This window comes from Dendrobates tinctorius, unplaced genomic scaffold (assembly GCF_039654945.1).
Source record: "Dendrobates tinctorius isolate UK_male_01 unplaced genomic scaffold, ASM3965494v1 ptg000071l, whole genome shotgun sequence".
Taxonomy (NCBI): Eukaryota; Metazoa; Chordata; class Amphibia; order Anura; family Dendrobatidae; genus Dendrobates; species Dendrobates tinctorius.
In genome coordinates, this window is record NW_027361739.1 from 20257610 (window position 1) to 20281968 (window position 24359).

Genomic DNA, 24359 nt, shown 5'->3' on the forward strand with positions numbered 1-24359 from the left:
ATCTCTGCCCCTCTGTTTTAGTGATCTCGGGGGTCCCAGTAATGAAAGATTTATCATCTGATTTGTCTGTAATTTATTAACAGGGAGGGCTGCTGGTGATGCTGCAACAGCCATGACCCTATTGACAATGAAGGAAATAATGTTGTGTAATTTCTTACAAGAGCAGCTCCACCACTGCCCAAAGGTTGTGTCTAGTATTGCAACTCAGCTTCATTAGACAGTTATAGCGCTAATTTTAGAAGAAAATAGCGAGATTTTTCTAATGTTGGACAACTCCTTTAAATAATTGCTGCTCAATCAATTGCCAAGTCTCCGCTCTTTATAGGCGGACATTATAGTAAAGGGCTGATTAGACAGTTTCTCTAGAAACTCCGGTAATTATCACAATCCTATCCATTAAGCCAATTCAGAGAAAGCTTTCAAAAATAACAAAAGAAAGCAGTGGACCTGCCTAACACGTTTTGTCAGGAAGGAGTTAAAGGTCCATTATAGCTGCATGGGAGCTGTCCTCATACCAGCAAGGAAGGTGTGCCTGTCTGATTGTCACTGAGGATCAGGTTAAGCACACAGCTTGTGCTGCTTGTCAAAGGGGGATTCTGCAGAACTTGGGGCAGAGGGAATTAGGGGTGGGACCAGAATCTGGTCAGACTGGTCTCAGTAAGGAGCTCTGGGCGCTCAGAGATAAACACACAGTGATCACAACTGCAGGCTACAAGAAACCTTTCTGACTTCTCTACAGGGAGATACGTTAAAATGAGGACTCTGTATCCGCTGCTTATCCTGCTTCTGGTGGTGGTGAGTAATTTAATGCCGCTCTGTTTATTGGGGGCATTGAATCTGTTAGGTTTCCTTATATCCCCAGTGGTGTTCAACTTGCCGCTCTCTACCTGTGGTCCAGCTACATCTCCTATCATGCCCTGATAGATCTACTGCAAGTTGTAGTGTCTCCACAGCTGGCGAGCTACAAGTTGTAACTCATGAAGAGAGATCCCCAGTGGTGTTCAACTCTCTAGCTGTGGTCCAGCTACATCTCCTATCATGCCCTGATAGATCTACTGCAAGTTGTAGTGTCTCCACAGCTGGCGAGCTACAAGTTGTAACTCATGAAGAGAGATCCCCAGTGGTGTTCAACTCTCTACCTGTGGTCCAGCTACATCTCCTATCATGCCCTGATAGATCTACTGCAAGTTGTAGTGTCTCCACAGCTGGCGAGCTACAAGTTGTAACTCATGAAGAGAGATCCCCAGTGGTGTTCAACTCTCTACCTGTGGTCCAGCTACATCTCCTATCATGCCCTGATAGATCTACTGCAAGTTGTAGTGTCTCCACAGCTGGCGAGCTACAAGTTGTAACTCATGAAGAGAGATCCCCAGTGGTGTTCAACTCTCTACCTGTGGTCCAGCTACATCTCCTATCATGCCCTGATAGATCTACTGCAAGTTGTAGTGTCTCCACAGCTGGCGAGCTACAAGTTGTAACTCATGAAGAGAGATCCCCAGTGGTGTTCAACTCTCTACCTGTGGTCCAGCTACATCTCCTATCATGCCCTGATAGATCTACTGCAAGTTGTAGTGTCTCCACAGCTGGCGAGCTACAAGTTGTAACTCATGAAGAGAGATCCCCAGTGGTGTTCAACTCTCTACCTGTGGTCCAGCTACATCTCCTATCATGCCCTGATAGATCTACTGCAAGTTGTAGTGTCTCCACAGCTGGCGAGCTACAAGTTGTAACTCATGAAGTCTTTTCTGACATGAAAATGCTTTCTGGAATGTTTCACATTTACTGCACTATTATCCCTCCAGCTTTGTCAATTTGTAGTAAAGGACAATGATCAGACATGATAATGGATCAGACGTACGACCAGGAATGGGCTGCCTTCACGCACAGTAATTTTCTACGCTACACTTTGTTTTGCCGCATTTTTTCTCGATGTGGAAAACCTAATTCTGCAGACAGAAATCAGCTGGAAGCCCATAGAGAATTATGAAAGCGTTTGTTGTGTTTGTGCTTGGCTTCCTTTTTGCCATTTCTTTTGCATTAACTATACGGCATACTCTAAGCTTTTTTGCCTGGCCGTATTTGTTTTTCTTTCCCCTAGACTTCTCTAAAGTAAAAAAGAAAGGACCTAAAAAAAACCTCCACATGTCGAAGATGTGTGAACAAAAAAAGCCTGCAACAAATCCGATTGTTCAAAAAAATAACTTTTTAAATACTTTCCGTTTTCACTATAAGGTAATGTATAGATGAGAGAATCGGGAAAATCACGCAAATCACACTCTGATCAGCGTGATCCAATTCTCTCGGGCAAGAAGAAGATGGAGAAAAAAATGTCTCCATCTTCTCCATTCTATTAAGTGTGGAAATCGGACCGCTGTCAAATGCCTTTTTTTTTCTTCAAACTGGTTCGGTTCAAAAAAAAATTTGACATGTGCACGGCCCCATAGGCTAACATTCGTTCTAGTGTGATCCAATGTGTTGTTGATTACTCTCAGACCAAAAATACACTTGTACCGAATCCAGAGCTTGCTAAAGCATGGTCTGAGTAAGGTGCAGCAGCAGGTCTTTTGACCCAAACTCAGTGTGTATGAGACTGTTGATTTCGGGACAGGGGACCTGTGGACACTCTGGACTCAAACTACGGTATGTTTCGTGTAAATCTCAATTCGGCTTGATCATTTGTCCAGTTCTGATAACTAATTACTTATCTGTAACTGATGCACCTTTAGACCTCAAGAATGATATTTTACTGCTCCATGATATCTCAAATTGTCTCTTCAGAGAGGATGAAGACTTGACCACTAGTGCCAACCAACTATTGTGGGGTAGCAATCCTAAAAGTCATTATCAACCCTCTAACGAGCCTTGCCACGTGACTTAGGATAAAAGACCCAAACCAGATACATTTGCAGACTTGTGTTTGGTGTTTTTGCTCATTATCAGGGACAAACAAAGGGTCCAATTTGGATGTTTGAGAGGCCTCTGATATGGCACCCATAGAGATCTATGAGCCTATATTGTACCTTTTGCATCCATTAATTTCATAATAGGGTGTATAATTTTTCACGTTTCATTGGCTGACATATTTTGGAGATACTTTTTCTTGAGAAGCAGGATTTATTGTAGAAATACGGAACCTACAGAGTATCCTATGGCAGCTTAGCATTCTTCCGTTCCTGTAGTTTAGTGGAACACAATTGTAGGAGCGATTAGACAGGCTTTTATACATGGCTCTGCAGTAGAGGAGGTTGCCTGATTCAGTCAATTGCGCTTGGTAATTGCACTATTAGGGCACGAGGAACGGGATTCCAGCTCACTATTCTTAACAGTATATTCCTACTACAGATGTATGGGCAAATGAGCTTGTCAGACATTAACGGTGAAAGGATATCCGGCACTCCGTGAGTGGACTAAAATCTTCAAAATTTATTTCAAGAACTTAAATATAGATAGGACAGCTCAGTCAGCAAAATAAACCATGATTTAAGACCTTCTGATCGAAACTGATATCTTTTCACTATTAAGGATTATGTGGATTAAGGTGGCGCATTGCCAATGTCATTTAGCATCCAGTGTGGATTTTGGCTGTAGAGGACTTCCAAACAATGGATGCACATTGATCTCACTAGGTACCATTTAATTATGCATCTTACAAAGGACCACCTGAAATGTAGATTTTTTTTTTGTCATTGTAAACCCCCCTATGGACTAAGTCCATTCAAAACATGGTGCAGGTAGTTCTGCTGTTGATTTGTCACTTCATTTACAGCGCAAAGGGTAAAACACGCAGTAAACAGGCGTAAATTGATGGAACGCAGGTGTGAAATGTGGAGCGCAGCTGAATTTACACCACAAGTTTTCTTTGAGGGTTCTTAAAAAGTACCTATCGCCAATTTCGGGGTACCCTTTTTGCGTCATAAGAGTGGGCAGTCGTGGACTGGTGATTTTTCTACCTATAAGTTATTGACAAAACTGCCTAATGTCCCCATGAAAGTGACCAACTTTCTAGCAAAAGTCGGCCAAGAACTGTCAGGTTGTGAGATGCTGGCATGCAGAGCAGGATCCCTCACCTCAACCCTCCAAGGTCTCACTTGCAGATAAAGCACAAGATCTCACTCCTTGCACCTACCTAGCTCTGCTTAATCATTAACTAAGCCTTGAGTTAGCACAAAATGCCCTTTCATCACTAGAGCAGTCATAGAGGGATTTGGGATCCCAGTCTGTATGCCAACATCCAGGGCTAGTTTTAGGCAAAGTGGGGCCCTAAGCAAAAGTTTAAAATGGGGCCCCAAATGCTAACGTATTGAAAATCACACAGAAGCATTTTCGTTGTATTTACGTGCACTGAGTTCAGGCCACTAAACGAGTGTGATTGACAATATTGTTAGTATTATTATAGCGCCATTTATTCCATGGCGCTTTACATATGAAAAGGGGTATACTAAACGAGTAAAGTAAACTTAAACAATACAAGTCACGACTGGTACAGGAGGAGAGAGGATATTGAAGTCGTTCAATGCTTGTTTCCCGGCCTCTTTCCACCGGCTGAAGAATAATGAGGGGACAGAACAATCACTAATAGATAAATCTGTCCCCATACAGTATCAGCAGCACATCTACAGTTTACGCCGGTGATGTGCTACTGAGAACAATCATTTTTGTTCCGGCATAAACAATCCAATCACTTGATGAATAGGCAACATTTTGATTGTTTAGTATAATACACTTCATAGTCCTCCATCTAATATATAAAGCTCAAGTGTATGTAAGTAGAAATGCATATGTGTGTATGTCCGGGATTGGCATCCGCACCGTCGCAGCTACAGCCACAAAATTTGGCACAGTCACACGTCCGGACCCCAAGAATGTCATAGGCTATGTTGTGAGGCGAAATTTTAACGCCGCGCGTTCCAATTCACCAAACAATTTTGCCCCTATCTACATAATGGGGAAAAAGTGTGTGTGTATCAAGCCCCGCCCCTCATTATGATGTCATAATGGTTGCCATGGCGACGCTGATGTCATCATAGGTTGCAAGCCCCACCGCTCATTATGATGTCATAATGGTTGTCTATGGGATGGAGGATGTGTGATGGGTATATGGGCACTGGACTATGGGATGGAGGATATGTATGACGGGTATATGGGCACGGGACTATGGGATGGAGGATGTGTGATGGGTATATGGGCACTGGACTATGGGATGGAGGAAATGTATGACGGGTATATGGGCACGGGACTATGGGATGGCGGATATGTATGATGGGTATATGGGCATGCGACTATGAGATGAAGGATGTGTGATGGGTATATGGGCACTCGACTATGGATGGCGAATATGTATGATGGGTATATGGGCATGGGACTATGGGATGGAGGATGTGTGATGGGTATATGGGCATGGGACTATGGGATGGAGGATATGTATGATGGGTATATGGGCATGGGCCTATGGGATCGTGGATATGTATGATGGGTATATGGGCACGGGACTATGGGATGGAGGATAATTATAATTTGCTATAACTAACCACAGTTAGTTATTATGCCCGGGCAGCGCCGGGCTCTTCAGCTAGTATATTATAAAGTGCACCACAGTCCTCCATATTGTAAAATGCACACCCCATAGTCCTCCATATAATATAGTGTGCCCCATAGTCCTCCATATAGTATAAAATACACTCCCCATAGTCCTCCATATAGTATAATACACTCCTCATAGTCCTCTATATATTAAAATACACTCCTCATAGTCCTCCATATATTAAAATACACAACTCAGTCCTCCATATAATATGATACACTTCTCATAGCCCTCTATATATTAAAATACACTGCTCAGTCCTCCATATAGTATAATGCATTCCTCATAGTCCTCCATATATTAAAATACACTGCTCAGTCCTTCATATAGTATTATACTCTCCTCATAGTGCTCCATAAACTATAATGCACCGCCATAGTCATCCATGTAGTACAATTCACTTCCCATAGTATAATGCACCCCATAGTTCTTATAGTATAATGTATTCTCAATAGTACTCGATACAGTATAATACAGCCCACATACAGTTGTGGCCAAAAGTATTGACACCCCTGCAATTCTCTCAGATAATACTCAGTTTCTTCCTGAAAATGATTGCAAACACAAATTCTTTGGTATTATGATCCTCATTTAATTTGTCTTAAATGAAAAACACAAAAGAGAATGAAGCAAAAAGCAAAACATTGATCATTTCACACAAAACTCCAAAAATGGGCCAGACAAAAGTATTGGCACCCTCAGCCTAATACTTGGTTGCACAACCTTTAGCCAAAATAACTGCGACCAACCGCTTCCGGTAACCATCAATGAGTTTCTTACAATGCTCTGCTGGAATTTTAGACCATTCTTCTTTGGCAAACTGCTCCAGGTCCCTAATATTAGAAGGGTGCCTTCTCCAAACTGCCATTTTTAGATCTCTCCACAGGTGTTCTATGGGATTCAGGTCTGGACTCATTGCTGGCCACCTTAGAAGTCTCCAGTGCATTCTCTCAAACCATTTTCTAGTGCTTTTTGAAGTGTGTTTTGGGTCATTGACCTGCTGGAAGACCCATGACCTCTGAGGGAGACCCAGCTTTCTCACACTGGGCCCTACATTATGCTGCAAAATTTGTTGGTAGTATTCAGACTTCATAATGCCATGCACACGGTCAAGCAGTCCAGTGCCAGAGGCAGCAAAGCAACACCAAAACATCAGGGAACCTCCACCATGTTTGACTGTAGAGACCGTCTTTTTTTCTTTGAATGCCTCTTTTTTCTCCTGTAAACTCTATGTTGATGCCTTTGCCCAAAAAGCTCTACTTTTGTCTCATCTGACCAGAGAACATTCTTCCAAAACGTTTTAGGCTTTTTCAGGTAAGTTTTGGCAAACTCCAGCCTGGCTTTTTTATGTCTCGGGGTAAGAAGTGGGGTCTTCCTGGGTCTCTTACCATACAGTCCCTTTTCATTCAGAAGCCGACGGATAGTATGGGTTGACACTGTTGTACCCTCGGACTGCAGGGCAGCTTGAACTTGCTTGCATGTTAGTCGAGGTTCTTTATCCAACATCCGCACAATCTTGCATTGAAATCTCTTGTCAGTTTTTCTTTTCCGTCCACATCTAGGGTGGTTAGCCACAGTGCCATGGGCTTTAAACTTCTTGATGACACTGCGCATGGTAGACACAGGAACATTCTGGTCTTTGGAGATGAACTTGTAGCCTTGAGATTGCTCATGCTTCCTCACAATTTGGTTTCTCAACTCCTCAGACAGTTCTTTGGTCCTCTTTCTTTTCTCCATGCTCAATGTGGTACACACAAGGACACAGGACAGAGGTTGAGTTAACTTTAATCCATGTCAACTGGCTGCAAGTGTGATTTAGTTATTGCCAACACCTGTTAGGTGCCACAGGAAAGTTACAGGTGCTGTTAATTACACAAATTAGAGACGCATCACATGATTTTTCGAACAGTGCCAATAATTTTGTCCCCCCTCTTTTTTATGCTTGGTGTGGAATTATATCCAATTTGGCTTTAGGACAATTCTTTTTGTGTTTTTTCATTTAAGACAAATTAAATTAAGATAATAATAACAAAGAATTTGTGTTTGCAATCATTTTCAGGAAGAAACTGAGTATTATCTGACAGAATTGCAGGGGTGTCAATACTTTTGGCCACAACTGTATAGTATAATGCAGCCACCCCACAGAGTATAATGTAACCCCCATAGAATATAATGCAGACCCTCCATAGAATAAATGGTATCCCCCTCATAGAATATAATGCAGCCCCTCCATAGAATATAATGCAGCCCACTTATACAGTATAATGTAGCCCCTCCATAGAATACAATGTAGCCCTCCTCATATAGTATAATGAAGCCCCCCCATAGAATATAATGCTGCCCCCTCATATAGTATAATGTAGCCCCCCTCATAGAGTATGATGCAATCACCCCTCATAGAATATAATTAATATAATACAGCCCCCCATAGAATATAATGTAGCTCCCCATAGTGGCGGCACACAGTGGGTGCGAGATGGTGATGTCATTGCGCACCCGCAGTGGCAGAGGCAGAGGGGAATGATGGGAGAAGGAGCGTCATCTCCTCCATCATTGCTTTAAACTGTACCGGCGTCATAGACACCGGTATAGTTGAATGCGGCACGTGGGGAGTCGGTGCTGGTGACAGGCGGGCCCCCCTGACTCGCAGGCCCCATATCGGCTGTGTGATGTGCCGCTATTAGCGACACGCCACTAGCTGGGGCTCCTGGGGTAGCGGGGGCCCTATGCAGCTGCCTGGTCTGCCTGCCGCTAACACCGGCCCTGCCAACATCCTACAACCTGAAAGCTCCGACCCGACTTTTGCAGGAAAGTCGGGCTCTTTTGGGAGGACATTAGTGAGTCTTCTGCCTACTTTTGTCAATCACATGTAGCAAACTTGCCAGTATATGTGGCTGCTCACTTCTTTATTAAATAAAAAGGGCAGACCTAGACTGGTGATAATGCACCCTGATGAAGGTTGGTTCAAAACAAGTGTTGGGGCGAACGTACAAGCATTGGGAGCACCTGCATCCATTAGTGGTCAGTGTAATTTACTAGTACAATTAATGTGTATTGCCTGGTATTTTATTTTTGACTTAAGCCCCCATCACACATAGCGATCTCGATAGCGAGATCGCTGCTGAGTCACAAGTTTTGTGACGCAACAGCGATCTCACCAGCGAGATCGCTGTGTGTGACACTTCTCAGCGACCGGCCCCCCTGCCGGGTATCGCTTATCGTCCAGGAATGGCCAGGACATTTTTTTGATCGCTGTTCTCCCGCTGCCCAGCACGCATCGCTTTGTGTGTAAGGCGGGAGACCAGCGATCAGCGAGCTGCCGCTGGTAACTAAGGTAAATATTGGGTTTCTAAGCGGTGCGCAGAGCTTAGAAACCCGATGGGTACCTTAGTTACCAGCGAGCTGGTGCAGGGAGCTGGTAACCAAGGTACACATCGGGTTTCTAAGTGCCGCGTGCCACTTAGAAACTCGATGTGTACCTTGGTTACCAGCTCCCTGCACCAGCGTGCTGGTAACTAAGGTACACAGTGGGTAACTAAGCGACGTGCGTCGCTTGTTACCCAAGTGTCGCTGGTGCTGATCGCTGGTGAAGCTGCCTGTTTGGCAGCTCACCAGCGATCATGTAGCAACACACCAGTGAACCTGAAAAGGTAATATCGTTGTCGGGATCGCTGGTGTGTCGCTATGTGTGACGGGGCCCTTAGGCATACAGTACATGAATGACCCTATATGTAGCCTTGGCACTGCATTTAATTATTTAGATAATGGCAGGATTATCTATTACAGTGGGGAAAATAAGTATTTGATCCCATGCTGATTTTGTAAGTTTGCCCACTGTCAAAGACATGAACAGTCTATAATTTTAAGGGTAGGTTAATTTTAACATTGAGAGATAGAATATCAACAATAAAATGGAGAAAATCACATTGTATAAATTATATAAATTTATTTGCATTTTGCAGTGAGAAATAAGTATTTTCTTCACTTTCTTTCAACTGACATCCCCACTATCATCATGTGTCATTTCAACATCCCCACTGGTAACCTTCAGTCAACAGTCTCCAAACTCCTGTCCTTTACTTCATCTTTTGGACTTGCTCAGTGGTCCTCCTCAGCCACCCACACAGACGGACATATGTTAGACCTGGTCTTCACCCGCCTCTGCTCTCTATCTAACTTCACAATCTCCCCTCTCCCTCTATCCGACCACCATCTACTCACTTTCTCATCCCTGTCCTCCTCACCTGTCACCTCTGTCCAGGAACATGTGCACCCCCGCAGAAACCTCGCACACCTAGATACCCACATGCGCTGACTCTATTCTACCACTGGCATCCATATCCTCACTCCATGACACAGACACTGCCACTGCTTTCTACAATGCCACGCTCACATCAGCTATTAACGCAGTTGCCCCTCTCATTCATGGCAGAGTGCGACGTATCAGCAGACAACCCTGGCACAATAACACCACTAAAAAGGTCCGGCAAGTGTCCAGGGCTGCAGAGTGGCGTTGGAAGAAAATAAATTCGCAAGACGACTTCACTTCAATCAAACAAACAGGCAACACTTGCTTTCAAATCTGCCTTCACCTCTGCTAAACAGGCCTACTTTACAACCCTCATATCTTCACTATCCTACAACCCCAAACAGTTACCGTATTCAAAACTTTTAACTCCCTCCTCCTCCCACCACTGCCCCCTCCAACCTCCCTCATCTCTGCTGAGGACTTTGCCATACACTTCAAAACTAAGATTGACCAAACAAGGCAAGTCTTCATTGCTCAACCACCACAACCTCTTTGTATACCAGGCCAATGCCTAACTCTCATAACCTCACTCTCCAACATCACTGAAGGGGAGCTTAATTGTCTCCTCTCCAAATCGCACCTCACCACCTGTGTACTCGACGCCATCCCATCCCACCTCCTCCCCAACCTCACCACCACTCTTATCCCATCCCTAACCCACCTGTTCAACCTATCACTAATTTCTGGTACCTTCCCTTCTGTTTCAAACATGCCACAATCACGCCTATCCTTAAAAAGCCAACCCTCGACCCAACTGCTATGTCCAGCTATCGCCCAATATCGCTGCTCCTATTTGCTTCCAAACTCCTGGAGCAGCACGTCCACGCTAAACTTTCCTCCCACCTCTCATCTATCTTGCACTTTGACAATCTACAATCTGGTTTCTGCCCCCATCACTCCACTGAGACAGCCCTGACCAAAATTACTATTGACCTACTTACAGCCAAAGTTAACGGACAATACTTTATATTCCTCCTTCTAGACCTGTCCTCTGCTTTTGACACAGTTGACTACTGCCTCCTACTACAGATCCTCTCCTCCTATTACATCAAAGACCTCGCCCTATCCTGGATCTCCTCATACCTTTCCAACCGCACATTCAGCGTCTCCCACTCCCACACTACCTCCTCATCCCACCCTCTCTTTGTTGGAGTCCTCCAAGGCCCTGTTCTAGGACCCCTACTCTTCTCAATCTATACACTTGGCCTGGTACAACTCATAAAGTCCCATGGATTCCAGTACCACCTGTATGCTGATGACACTCAGATTTATCTCTCTGGCCCAGATGTCGCCTCTCTGCTGTCTAGAATCCCGGAATGTCTATCAGCCATATTCTCCTTCTTCTCCTCTCGCTTCCTCAAACTCAATGTGGACAAATCTGAACTCATCATCTTTCCTTCATCTCACAGATCTTCCTTACCTAACTTATCTATCACAATTAATGACATCACGCTTTTCCCCGTATTGGAAGTCCGCTGCCTCGGAGCAACCCTTGACTCTGCCCTGTCCTTCAAACCGCACATCCAAGCTCTTGTCTCCTCCAGCTCAAAAATATTTCCAGAATCCATCCTTTTCCTAAATCTGCTAAAATGCTTGTGCATGCCCTTATCTCCCGCCTCGACTACTGCAACATCCTTTTCTGTGGCCTCCCTGCTAACACCCTCACACCTCTCCAGTCCATCCTTAACTCTGCTGCCCTACTAATTCATCTCTCTCCTCGCTACTCCTCCCCTTCTCCCCTCTGCAAATCTCTTCACTGGCTTCCATTTCCTCAGCGTATCCAGTTCAAATTACTAATACTGACCTACAAGGCCATCTATAACCTGTCTCCTCCTTATATCTCTGTAATCTAGCGATATCTTCTCTCACGTAATCTCCGGTCCTCCCAAGACCGCCTTCTCTCCTCCACACTTATTCGCTCCTCACTCAACCACCTCCAAGACTTCTCCCGAATATCCCCCATCCTCTGGAATTCTTGGCCCCAACACGTCCAACTATCAACCACAATCGGATCCTTCAGAAGGAACCTGAAAACCCACCTCTTAGTAAAGCTTACATCCTCCATTGACCCCGCTGCATCCTCACCACTCACGATCACCAGAGCTGCTGCAACCCTCCAACCTACTGTCTCCTTCCCCAGCTTCCTATAGAATGTAAGCCTGCAAGGGTATGGTCATCTCCCCCTGTATCAGTCTGTAATTGTTAGTTTGTTTACTGTAAGTGATATCTGTAATTTGTATGTAACCCCTTCTCATGTGCAGCACCATGGAAGCAATGGTACTATATAAATAAATAATAATCCCTCTGGCAAACAAGACTTAACACTTGGTGGCAAAAACCATGGTGGCAAGAACAGCAATCAGACATTTTTTCTAGTTGATGACGAGGTTTACGCACATGTCAGGAGGAATTTTGGTCCACTTCTCTTCCCAGATCATCTCTAAATCATTAAGATTTTGAGGCTGTCGCTTGGCAACTCAGAGCTTCAACTCTATCCATAAGTTTTCTATGGGATTTAGGTCTGAAGACTGGCTAGGCCACTCCATGACCTTAATGTGCTTCTTTTTGATACACTCCTTTGTTGCCTTGGCTGTATGTTTTGGGTCATTGACTTACTGGAAGATCCAGCCATGACCCATTTTTAATGTCCTGGCAGAGGGAATAAGGTTGTCACTCAGGATTTTACAGTACTTGACTCCATCCATTCTCCCATTGATGCGGTGAAGTAGTTCTTGGCCCTTAGCAGAGAAACACCCCCAAAACATAATGTTTCCACCTCCATGCTTGACTGTGGGAATGTTGTTCTTTGGGTCATAGGCAGCATTTCTCTTCCTCCAAACACGGCAAATTGAGTTAATGCCAAGGACCTCAATTTTTGTTTTATCTGGCAAACTTCACTGGTGTTAACTGGCAAACTTCAGAAGGGCCTGCACATGTGCCTTCTTGAGAAGGGGGACCTTGTGGACACTGCAGAATTCTGCGGCCCCCCAAAGAAATGCCACCCCACACCATTACTGACCCACTGCCAAACCGCTCATGCTGAAGGATGTTGCAGGCAGCAGATCGCTCTCCACGGCGTCTTCAGACTGTCACGTCTGTCACATGTGCTCATCCTGCTTTCATCTGTGAAGAGCACAGTGCACCAGTGGCGAATTTGCCAAAAATGGTGTTCTGTGGCAAATGCCAAGCGTCCTGCACGGTGTTGGGCTGTGAGCACAACCCCCATCTGTGGACATCGGGCACTCAGACCATCCTCATGGAGTCGGTTTCTAACCGTTTGAGCAGACACATGCACATTTGTGGCCTGTTGGAGGTAATTTTGCAGGGCTCTGGCAGTGCTCCTCCTTGCACAAAGGCTGAGGTAGCGGTCCTGCTGCTCGGTTGTTGCCCTCCTACGGCCCCCTCCACATCTCCTGGTGTACTGGCCTGTCTCCTGATAGCGCCTCCAGCCTCTGGACACTACGCTGCTGACAGACATAGCAAACCTTCTTGCCACAGCTCGCATTTATGTGCCATCTTGGATGAGCTGCACTACCTGAGCCACTTGTGTGGGTTGTAGAGCCCGTCTCATGCTACCACGAGTGTGAAAGCACAACCAACATTCAAAAGTGACCAAAACATCAGCCAGAAAGCATTGGTACTGAGATGTGGTCTGTGGTCCCCACCTGCAGAACCACCCCTTTATTGAGGGTGTCTTGATAATTGCCAATTTCCATCTGTCGTCTATTCCATTTCCACAACAGCATGTGAAATTGAATGTCAATCAGTGTTGCTTTCTAAGTGGACAGTTTGATTTCACAGAAGTTTGATTTACTTGGAGTTATATTCTGTTGTTTAAGTGTTCCCTTTATTTTTTTGAGCAGTTTATTTAAAATACACACAATCTCCAATCTTGTGCACTCCTCTCCTCAGTTTCCTCACACGTGCTTTTTTTTACATCCCCCCCCATCCTGCATGATGTACGGTATATTTTATTAAATAAATTTTGTATTTTTCGCATATTATACTGGACTGTTATTTGTCCTTTTTTTATCTTCTGTCTAGACTGGTGATAGCACGGCTTGGTAAAGGTACTGTCACACTTAGCGATGCACCAGCGATCCCGACCAGCGATATGACGCGGTCAGGATCGCTGGTGCATCGCTAAGTGGGTCGCTAGTGAGCTGCCACACAGGCAGATCTCACCAGCGACATAGCAGCGGTCGGGGGTCGCTACTTACCTGTCAGACGAGGCGATCCTGACGTCCTCCCGCCCACGTCCACGCGTCGCTCGTCGACGCCACAGGAAGCCCGGCAGGAAGCTGACGACGAGAAACGGCCCAGGAAGTTCTCGCGCGATCAGCGATAACCAGCGGGGAGACGGTCGGAGGTAAGTATGCTGCTACGTCACAAAAACCAGTGACGTTATAGCGATATTGCTAGCGATATCGCTTAGTGTGACAGGTCCTTTAGACTGCTGGTCTTGTAATCTGTTTGGAAAACCCGCTGTGCTTTATTGCTGTTCCTGATTTTAGAACTGTAGAAATTCCAAAATTCTGGGCATACCATGTACACGACCAGACCAGCCTGCTAGTTATTGTAGGGGCTTGTCCACAATGTCACTATACTAAGGTCATAGATGACCTTTACCTTACAATGAACAAGGTCTCTAATTTATCTTCGCAAGAGTGATGGGTTAACTGATATGACTCCAGAGCTTCTTTTGTAATATAACAGGGTAGGGATGGCCACAGGCATCAGAGGGTCTCTGTGTAAGAACCATAATGAGCGACATTACAATACATTGTTCCATGGATGTCACCTGAGGGGAGTCCATTGTTTGGGACCCTAGCTTCCAACCAGAGCAGAATGTTTCTTATATACAGAGGATTTTGTTCTAATGGACTCAGCCCTTTCGTGTATTACATAGTCTGACATTCATTTCAATGGTGACACAAAATATTACTATTCTACAGTATTTGCTACTGTAGAGAAAACACATAGTTGTATTAAGAGCAAATTTTCTGTATTTATGGGGCAGAATAAAGGGCTTTGTACACCCTTAAGCACTTATTGGTGGGATCCAACACAATCCCAAGGATCCTGTAGAAAGTGGTCATCCCAATTGAGATGAATGGGAGCTATGCTCCCCATATTTCATACATACTGTGGTGTAGTGACCACTGTTTCCGCTAGGGGGCGCTGTGTGGATGTCCCAAGAGAGAGGATGAGTGGCAGAATCCTGAAGGACCGTTATGTATCTCAAGGTGGGTGGCCTTGAGATGGAGACTTATGTGTGTGTGTTGATCAGCAATGATATTGCTGAGTTGTTGTTTCAATGTGTCAGGGAGAAGTCTCGAGGTAACTGGGGAGGCGGGCAGACCCAGTTACCTACAAACCCACCCAGGGGGTGTGTTTGAGAACGTTGTGATAAAAGTGTCTGTGAATGGTTCAAGGACCTGTGATGAGGTCATAGCCATGTGACCCGGTGGGCTTGGCTACGGACCATATATGGTAGCCAGGGTAAGTCACATGTGGTGAATGCTGGGACCTGGTTGGTCCAGTGTGGAAGGTCCCGCTGAGATGGGGCTGTCTTCCTGACAGCAAGGAACGCTGTGTTGTGCTGAATGGCGACGTGTGCCTGTTAGTTCCCTGGAGGGAATGAACGTGTGCAGCATGGTGAAGCAGCATGAGGAAACCCTGATGTGGGTGAGATAACTTGGGGCTAGAAAGCCTGCCCAGTGAACAGTGCATAACTTATATGACTACAGGATAACAGAGGGAAACTCTGTAATGGACGCAATGCTGATTATATGTTGTCTTCTGTTGCTGTGATGGTTTATGATGCTGAATAAACCGAAGGGACTATGATTGTTTATGGAAAACCCGTGCCAGATCTGGTTTTGTGGCTGCAAGCAAGTGATCCCCCTACTTGAATGACAGCGCTACCTCGCAATACCTACATACACAGGAGCGCTAAACTTTGTCAAGTACTCTTGTCTTCACTATCATAGACCTCATCTTCATGCCAAACCAAAAGATTGGCTGTTAAAATTCTAATGGCCGTATTCTTCTCTCCCCTGAAATCATCAGTTGGGACTGGGAGGCCCCCATAAACATTAGATGGGTGACTGATCCCAGTGGGTTTGGCCAACTTTAGTATAAGGAACAGGGCCGGACTGGGACTAAAATTCAACCCTGGGATTTGAAGTTACACAGGGCCACTAGTCACATGGTGACTATATAATATTTTTGTACACTTGTAGGTTACAAGAAGTGAGAGGAGATTAACACGACTATATAACATGTAGTCAGAGCTGTGCCCAGTATTTCAGCTCAGTCCTATTTATTGCTTTTAGGTACAGTACTCCCAAAGCTCTGACCCCTTTTGTACGCACGATGACAGGATTCCTGGCAGAACGCTATCCATTGGGCAACCAGACCCCCTGGTCATAGCCGCCCCTATCATACCTCCCAAGTTTTGAAGAAGGGAAAGAAGGACAAAGACTGCGGCGCACACAGTGCGCAGCTGCAAATTTTAGTCCACGCCCCAGCCACACCCATTTCACAACTAGTAACACCAATGTCCACGCCCAACCGCACTCATTTAGCACTGCTGATCACACTGACTGGTACTGAGGGCACTGACTGGTACTGGCTGGCATTATGGGCACGCTGACTGGCACTAAGGAAGAGAGAAAACAGAGAGAGAGAAAAAAGAAAACAGAGAGAGAGAGAAAAAAGAAAACAGAGAGAGAAAGAAGAAAGAACAGAGAGAGAAAGAAGAAAGAACAGAGAGAGAAAGAAAGCGGGGAAAGAAAGAAGAGAGAGAGAGAAAGAAAGAAGTAAAGAAAAGAAAGAAAGAACAGAGAGAAAGAAAGAGAGGAAAGAAAAAGAGGGGAAAGAAAGAACAGAGAGAGAGAAAGAAAAAAAGAAAGATAGAACAGAGAGAGAAAGAAAATGAGGGAAAGACAGAACAGAGAATGAGAAAGAACAGAGAAAGAAAGAAACAGAGAGAAAGAAATAAAGAAATATTCTATAAAGATACTATAGCAGCCCGGCTCCCATTGTAGTGCCCACCTGAGCCTCCCGATGCAGGACATATCATGATCCGCTCACATGGCCGACATCCCCGATGCCAAGGCGATCCTGCTGTCTGCGCTGTTGGGAGGAGGACATGGTGATGGATCTGAAGCATTCCTTGATCCGTCACAATCTCCTCATGAAATTATCTCATATCCGGTCAGCTTCCAGCACATCACTTCAGGTGGAACATCATGTGCGAGTTTTAAAATGCTCCTCGGGGCTCGGCCGTGTACTCCTGTGCCCGTGGGAAAAGCCCGCTTTGTATGCTTCGTACACACTTGGATCCGTTCATCCCGTACACATATGGCTCCACTCTGTACACACACGGCTCTGCTCTGTACACCTCGTACACACGCGGCTCCGCTCCGTACACCTCGTACACACGCGGCTCCGCTCCGTACACATCGTACACACGGCTCCGTTCCGTACACATACGGTTCCTCTCCGTACACCCCGTACACACACGGCTCCGTACACCTCTTACACACGCGGCTCCGCTCCGTACACCCCGTACACATCTCCGCTATGTACACCTTGTACACAAACGGCTCTGCTCCGTACACCTCGTACACACGCGGCTCCGCTACATACACACACGGCTCCGCTCCGTACACCTCTTACACACGCGGCTCCGCTCCGTACACCCCGTATACATCTCCGCTATGTACACCTTGTACACACACGGCGCCGCTCCGTACACCTCGTACACACGCGGCTCCGCTCCGTACACCTCGTACACACATGCGGCTCCGCTCCGTACACCTGGTACACATCCGGTTCCGCTCCTTACACCTCGAACACACACGGTTCCGCTCTGTACACCTCGTACACACATGCGGCTTCACTCCGTACACCTCGTACACATCCGGTTCCGCTCCATACACCTCGTACACACACGGCTTGGCTCCGCTCCGTACACCTCGTAAAAGCGCAGCTCGGCTCCGTACACCTCATACACACACGGCGCGGCTCCGCTCCGTACACCTCGTACACGTGCGGCTCCGCTCCGTACACCTCGTACACACGCGGCTCCGCTCCATACACCTCGTACACGCCCGGCTCCGCTCCGTACACCTCCTACACGCGCGGCTCCGCTCCGTACACCTCGTACACGCGTGGCTCCGCTCCGTACACCTCGTACACGCGCGGCTCCGCTCTGTACACATCCGGTTCCGCTCCGTACACCTCGTACACGCGCGGCTCCGCTCCATAAACATCTCCGCTATGTACACCTCGTACACGCGCGGCTCCGCTCCATACACCTCGTACACGCCCGGCTCCGCTCCGTACACCTCGTACACGCGCGGCTCCGCTCCGTACACCTCCTACACGCGTGGCTCCGCTCCGTACACCTCGTACACGCGTGGCTCCGCTCCGTACACCTCGTACACGCGCGGCTCCGCTCTGTACACATCCGGTTCCGCTCCGTACACCTCGTACACGCGCGGCTCCGCTCCATAAACATCTCCGCTATGTACACCTCGTACACGCGCGGCTCCGCTCCGTACACCTCGTACACGCGGGCTCCTCTCCGTACACCTCGTACACGCGCGTCTCCTCTCCATACACCTCGTACACACGCGGCTCCTCTCCATACACCTTGTACACGCGTGACTCTTCTCCGTCCACCTCGTACACGCGCTACTCCTCTCCGTCCACCTTGTACACGCGCTGCTCCTCTCTGTCCACCTCGTACACGCACGGCTCCTCTCCGTACACGCACGGCTCCTCTCCGTACACACACGGCTCCTCTCCGTACACATCGTACACGCAGCTCTGTTCCGTACACACATGGCTCCTCTCCGTACACCCCGTACACACATGCGGCTCCGCTCCGTACACCCCGTACACACATGGGGCTCCGCTCCGTACACCTCGTACATGCGCGGCTCCACTCCGTACACCTCTTACATGCGCGGCTCCTCTCCGTACACCTCGTACACGCGTGGCTCCTCTCCGTACACCTCGTACACGCGCGGCTCCTCTCCGTACACCTCGCACACGCGCGGCTCCTCTCCGTACACCTCGCACACGCGCGGCTCCTCTCCGTACACCTCGCACACGCGCGGCTCCTCTCCGTACACCTCGCACACGCGCGGCTCCTCTCCGTACACCTCGCACACGCGCGGCTCCTCTCCGTACACCTCGCACACGCGCGGCTCCTCTCCGTACACACCGTACACACATGCGGCTCCTCTCCGTACACCCCGTACACACATGCGGCTCCTCTCCTTAAACCTCGTGCACACACGGCTCCGCTCCGTACACCTCGTACACACATGGCTCCGCTCCGTACACCTCGTACACACATGGCTCCGCTCCGTACACCTCGTACACACACGGCATGGTTCCGCTCCGTACACCTCGTACACACACGGCTCTGCTACATCTATCCTGTAAACCCCTCCTGACCCAACACATACTTCCCTCATCCAGCACCATGACAACCAGCACAGCCAAGTCCTGCAGACACCAAGAGGCAGGGCTGTGTGCACAGGACCTGTGATGAGGTCACAGGAGGGGGAGGAGTCAGGGGCCACATGATCAGGGGTCTGGACAAAGGCTCCTGATCATGTGACCCCTGACTACTCCCCTCCTGTGACCTCATCAAAGGTCCTGTGTACAGAGAAGAGAGCAGGCAAGCGACGCTGTGAGTGGCTGCAGGCGGGCGGGAGGTCTCATGCTAGGGCGTGGATGGAGGGCGTGGGAGGGAGGTCTCATGCTAGGGCGAGAATGGAGTGCCAGTGGCCGCATCAGCTGGCAAGCGGCCAGATGATCTGGCGCTGCCGCCTGCGGCCCACATGACAGCAGCCCAGCGGGAAAATGCCCGGTTGGGTATATTACCAATGCGGGCCTGATGAGGAATTAAGAAAGTGACAAGGTTAATCACAGTGATATCCCATGTCATATTGGTGGCAAAACCCTATAAGGTAAGCAGAAAGTTTTGTTCGCACCGTTGTATTACTGTTTGCACAGCCGTGTACATGAACCTATGCTGGGCTGTAACTCTCCTCTTCATACCCATGTTTTACTCTCTTGCATAGCTCATGAAACTGTATCCTCTCTCGGATGCTGTACAAAGACTGCCATTATTCAAGGATTCCCTACAATCTGTCCATACAACCCATGTTTTAAAGACATCGTACTAATATTTTTCATACATCACCCTATAACAAGATGTCACTGAAGGTAAAAGTCCTGCAAGTCCAGCTTTTTCTAAACTACAACTCCCAGAACATTTTCACAAACTTCGCCTGTATAGGCATGCTGGGAGTTGTAGTCTTGCCGCAGTTGAAGAGCATATAGACCACTACTGAAATGAAATGTTTGCAGTGCCATCATAGGAAATTATCTGACGACGACTATTCACACGCTGTCTACCTGAAACTTGATTGATAATGTTTAACCGCAGAGCAAAGTATTCATGGACTTATCATAATTTTATTGCAACAAAAGTTTATTTTGTCATCGCTTATAAAATATTAAAATGATTTTCTATAAAAATGTGTAGAATGACCTCAGCTTTCTTGTTAGCAGCCTTGCCCCGTATTATTATTGTAGATTGCCAAGACTATCCTTCTTGCAGACTTGTATATTATATTATATATTACACTTGTAAGGAGAGCTTTAAACTAGAACAACATGGGAAGGGAAGCAAAAGACCAGAAAAAGCCATACACCTGACAAATGGTATTGAGAACTCTGCTATTAGAAGTGGAAAGGAAGAACAAAGACAAAAGAATCTAATTAATACAAATATTGGAGAAAGAGAAACCAATCACAAACTAAAATGTTTCTATACTAATGCACAAAGCATGGGCAACAAACAAGAAGAATTGGAACTACTAACACAGGAAAAGAAATATGATGTCATCGGAATCACTGAAACTTGGTGGGACAATACACATGATTGGAATACAAGACTAGAAGGATACAACTTATTTGCAAGAAACAGACTTGATAAACGAGGAGGAGGTGTCGCATTGTATGTTAGAAACGCGTATATCTGCACAGAGATTGAAGCTTCAGTGACTGGGAGTTCTGTGGAAACTGTTTGGGTAAGAATACAAGGACAGAACAATGGAAAGGACACCATTGTAGGCATTTACTACAGGCCGCCTGTGCAAGCTGAAGATATGGATGAGCTCTTTATGCATCAAATGGCCAAGTTCTCCAAAAAATATGACATAGTTGTCATGGGAGATTTCAACTATCCAGACATTTGTTGGGAATCTCTCTCAGGCAAAACTAACAGGTCAAGGAAATTCTTATCCTCTCTTGCTGACAACTTTATCTTCCAAAAGGTAGGGGAGAAAACAAGGGGAACTGCTACCTTGGATCTAATCCTTATAAACAGGGAGGAAATGGTTGAGGAGGTAAAAGTGGCTGGGACCTTAGGAGGTAGCGACCATGCTACTTTAGAATTTTGGATAACTAGAGGCGGAAGACCTGTGAAGACTCAGACGTCAAGGTTAGATTTCAGAAAGGCAGATTTTAAGGGATTCAGAAAGAGAATTGGAGGGATCCAATGGCTGGATATCCTTAAAGACAAAAATGTCCAGGAGGGATGGGAAATCTTGAAAAATGAAATTCTCAAAGCACAGTTGTTAACAATTCCGAAAAGAGGGAAGAATAGGAAGCATTTAAGGAAACCAGGATGGATGAACACAGAACTTAAGCACATGCTAAAAAGGAAGAAAGAAATGTTTATAAAATGGAAAGAGGGAGGCATATCTAAAGAAGAATATAATGCTGTCTGCAGAACCTGCAGGGCACAAATCAGATTACTAAAGCTGAAAATGAATTGAGGCTTGCAAGAGATGTCAAAAGCAATAATAAAGGATTTTGGGGATATGTCAAAAGTAAAAGAAAAGTCAAAGATGCTATAGGATTTTTACAGGATGAAAATGATGAAATGGTAAGACAGGATGTTGAGAAGGCTGAACTTTTAAATTCCTATTTTGCATCTGTTTTCTCTCAGAAAGGAAATGTAACATCAACTGTTCTTCACTGTCCTATTAAGGGAATAGAAGAATCCAGGATATCTATAAACAGAAAGATAGTGAGGAAACACTTAGCTAACCTAAATGAATTCAAGTCTCCAGGTCCAGATGAATTACACCCCAGAGTACTGAAGGAGATAGCAGAAGAAATTTTTGAACCCCTCTCCATAATCTTTGAAAATTCTTGGAGAACAGGAGAAGTCCCAGAAGACTGGAGAAGAGCAAATGTTGTTCCTATCTTCAAAAAGGGGAAGAAGGTGGACCCAGGCAACTATAGGCCGGTGAGTCTGACTTCTATACCAGGAAAGATCTTTGAACAAATTATTAAACAACATGTATGTCAGTACCTGGATAAGAATGAAGTGATTAAACAGAGTCAGCATGGGTTTGTAACTAATAAGTCTTGTCAGACTAACTTAATTTCCTTCTACGACGGTATCACTGATTGGGTGGATCAAGGAAATGCTGTAGATATAGTATATCTTGACTTCAGCAAAGCATTTGACAAAGTCTCTCATACAATCCTTATTGAAAAAATGACTAAGTATGGAATGGACAAGGCAACTGTTAGGTGGATTCATAACTGGCTTAGTGATCGGACCCAAAGAGTGGTCGTAAATGGCTGCACATCCAGTTGGAAGAATGTCTCAAGTGGGGTACCACAGGGCTCTGTCCTGGGCCCTGTATTGTTCAACATCTTTATCAATGATTTAGATGAAGGAATTGAGGGTAAACTGATTAAATTTGCTGATGACACTAAGCTAGGAGGGATAGCTAATACTAGAAAAGAGAGAGAGAGGATTCAAAAAGATTTAAATAAACTGGAGAAGTGGGCAGCAACTAACAGAATTGTTTTTAGCAGGGAGAAATGCAAAGTACTACATCTGGGCAATAAAAATGAAAAAAACATATACAGAATGGGAGGAATAGGGCTAAGTGACAGCACATGTGAAAAAGACTTGGGTATACTAATAGATCACAGACTGAATATGAGTCAACAGTGTGATGCAGCAGCAAAAAAGGCAAATGCAATTCTAGGATGTATTAACAGAAGCATACAGTCTAGATCACGTGAAGTCATTATTTCCCTCTACTCCTCTTTGGTCAGACCTCATCTGGAATATTGTGTCCAGTTTTGGGCACCACATTTTAAAAAAGACATCAACAAACTGGAGCAAGTTCAGAAAAGAGCGACCAGAATGGTGACCGGTCTGCAAACCCTGTCTTATGAGGAAAGGTTGCAGGATTTGGGAATGTTTAGTTTGCAAAAGAGAAGACTGAGAGGAGACTTAATAGCTGTCTACAAATATCTAAAGGGCTGTCACATTGTAGAAGGATCAACTTTATTCTCATTTGCACAAGGAAAGACTAGAAGCAATGGGATGAAACTGAATGGGAGGAGACACAGATTAAATATTAGAAAAAACTTTTTGACAGTTAGAATGATCAATGAGTGGAACAGGCTGTCACGAGAAGTGGTGAGTTCTCCTTCAATGGAAGTCTTCAAACAGAGGCTGGACAGACATCTGACTGGGATGATTTAGCGAATCCTGCTTTGAGCAGGGGGTTGGACCAGATGGCCCAGGAGGTCCCTTCCAACTCTACGATTCTATGATTCTATGATTCTATGATTACACTTACATGATTAGAGTACTTTGTACTCCAACTTTATGATTAACCATACTGTACCTTACATTTTACGTGTCGGTCTTCTATTCACAGCATATATTTTCTACATAAAATGTGCACAGAGGAGTTGAAAATAAAGATTTGCTTTGCCCTAATTTGGCGTCCACTTTTTTCCTCAATGCAGGTGGACCAGGGCAGCCATCACCTCTATGGCCTGGCATACTGGAAGCGTCCTGTGCTTACTAGGTCTTCTGAAGTAATGACGTCTTGTGAGGCTTCACGTAATGACATGAGGACGCAGCACCTGGTAATCCCAAGAATTTCTGATGCCAGGCCTGAGATGCAGGCCTCAGAAGTCATGGCTGCCCTGGTCCGGCTGATTCCACGACCAGAACAACGCCAGCCCAAGGCAATGCAAACATTTTCGCTTTTCTAGACTTGAGCCAAAACACAACTAGTGAACATACCCTTTAAGCCACGTTCACAGTCAGTTTTTGGTCAGTATTTTACCTCAGTGTTTGTAAGTCAAAACCAGGAGTGGAACAATCAGTGGAAAAGTATAATAGAAACACGTCACCACTTCTGGATTTATTACCCACTCCTGCTTTTGGCTTACAAATACTGAGGTAAAAAACTCACCAAATACTCAACGTGGCCTAAGGGTTGCTGTGACAGGAATGCTTTTCATGCTGCAGGTTGAGGGCTCGGTGAAGGTTAAAAACTTTCCATGTGTAGGGAGGAGGGCCCCCGCAGAGTGTCCGGGCCGGAACCA

General features: G+C 46.0%; 1 protein-coding gene across 1 annotated transcript in view; it reads left to right on the forward strand.

The window, feature by feature from the left end:
• The first annotated feature begins 624 nt into the window (after positions 1-624).
• LOC141096087 (cadherin-like protein 26) overlaps positions 625-24359 on the forward strand; it is a 128542-nt gene continuing 104807 nt past the window's right edge. Inside the window, exon 1 of the mRNA XM_073582493.1 lies at positions 625-795. Coding sequence (XP_073438594.1) covers positions 754-795 — 42 coding nt within the window. The 5' untranslated portion in view covers positions 625-753. The remainder of the gene's footprint in view (positions 796-24359) is intronic.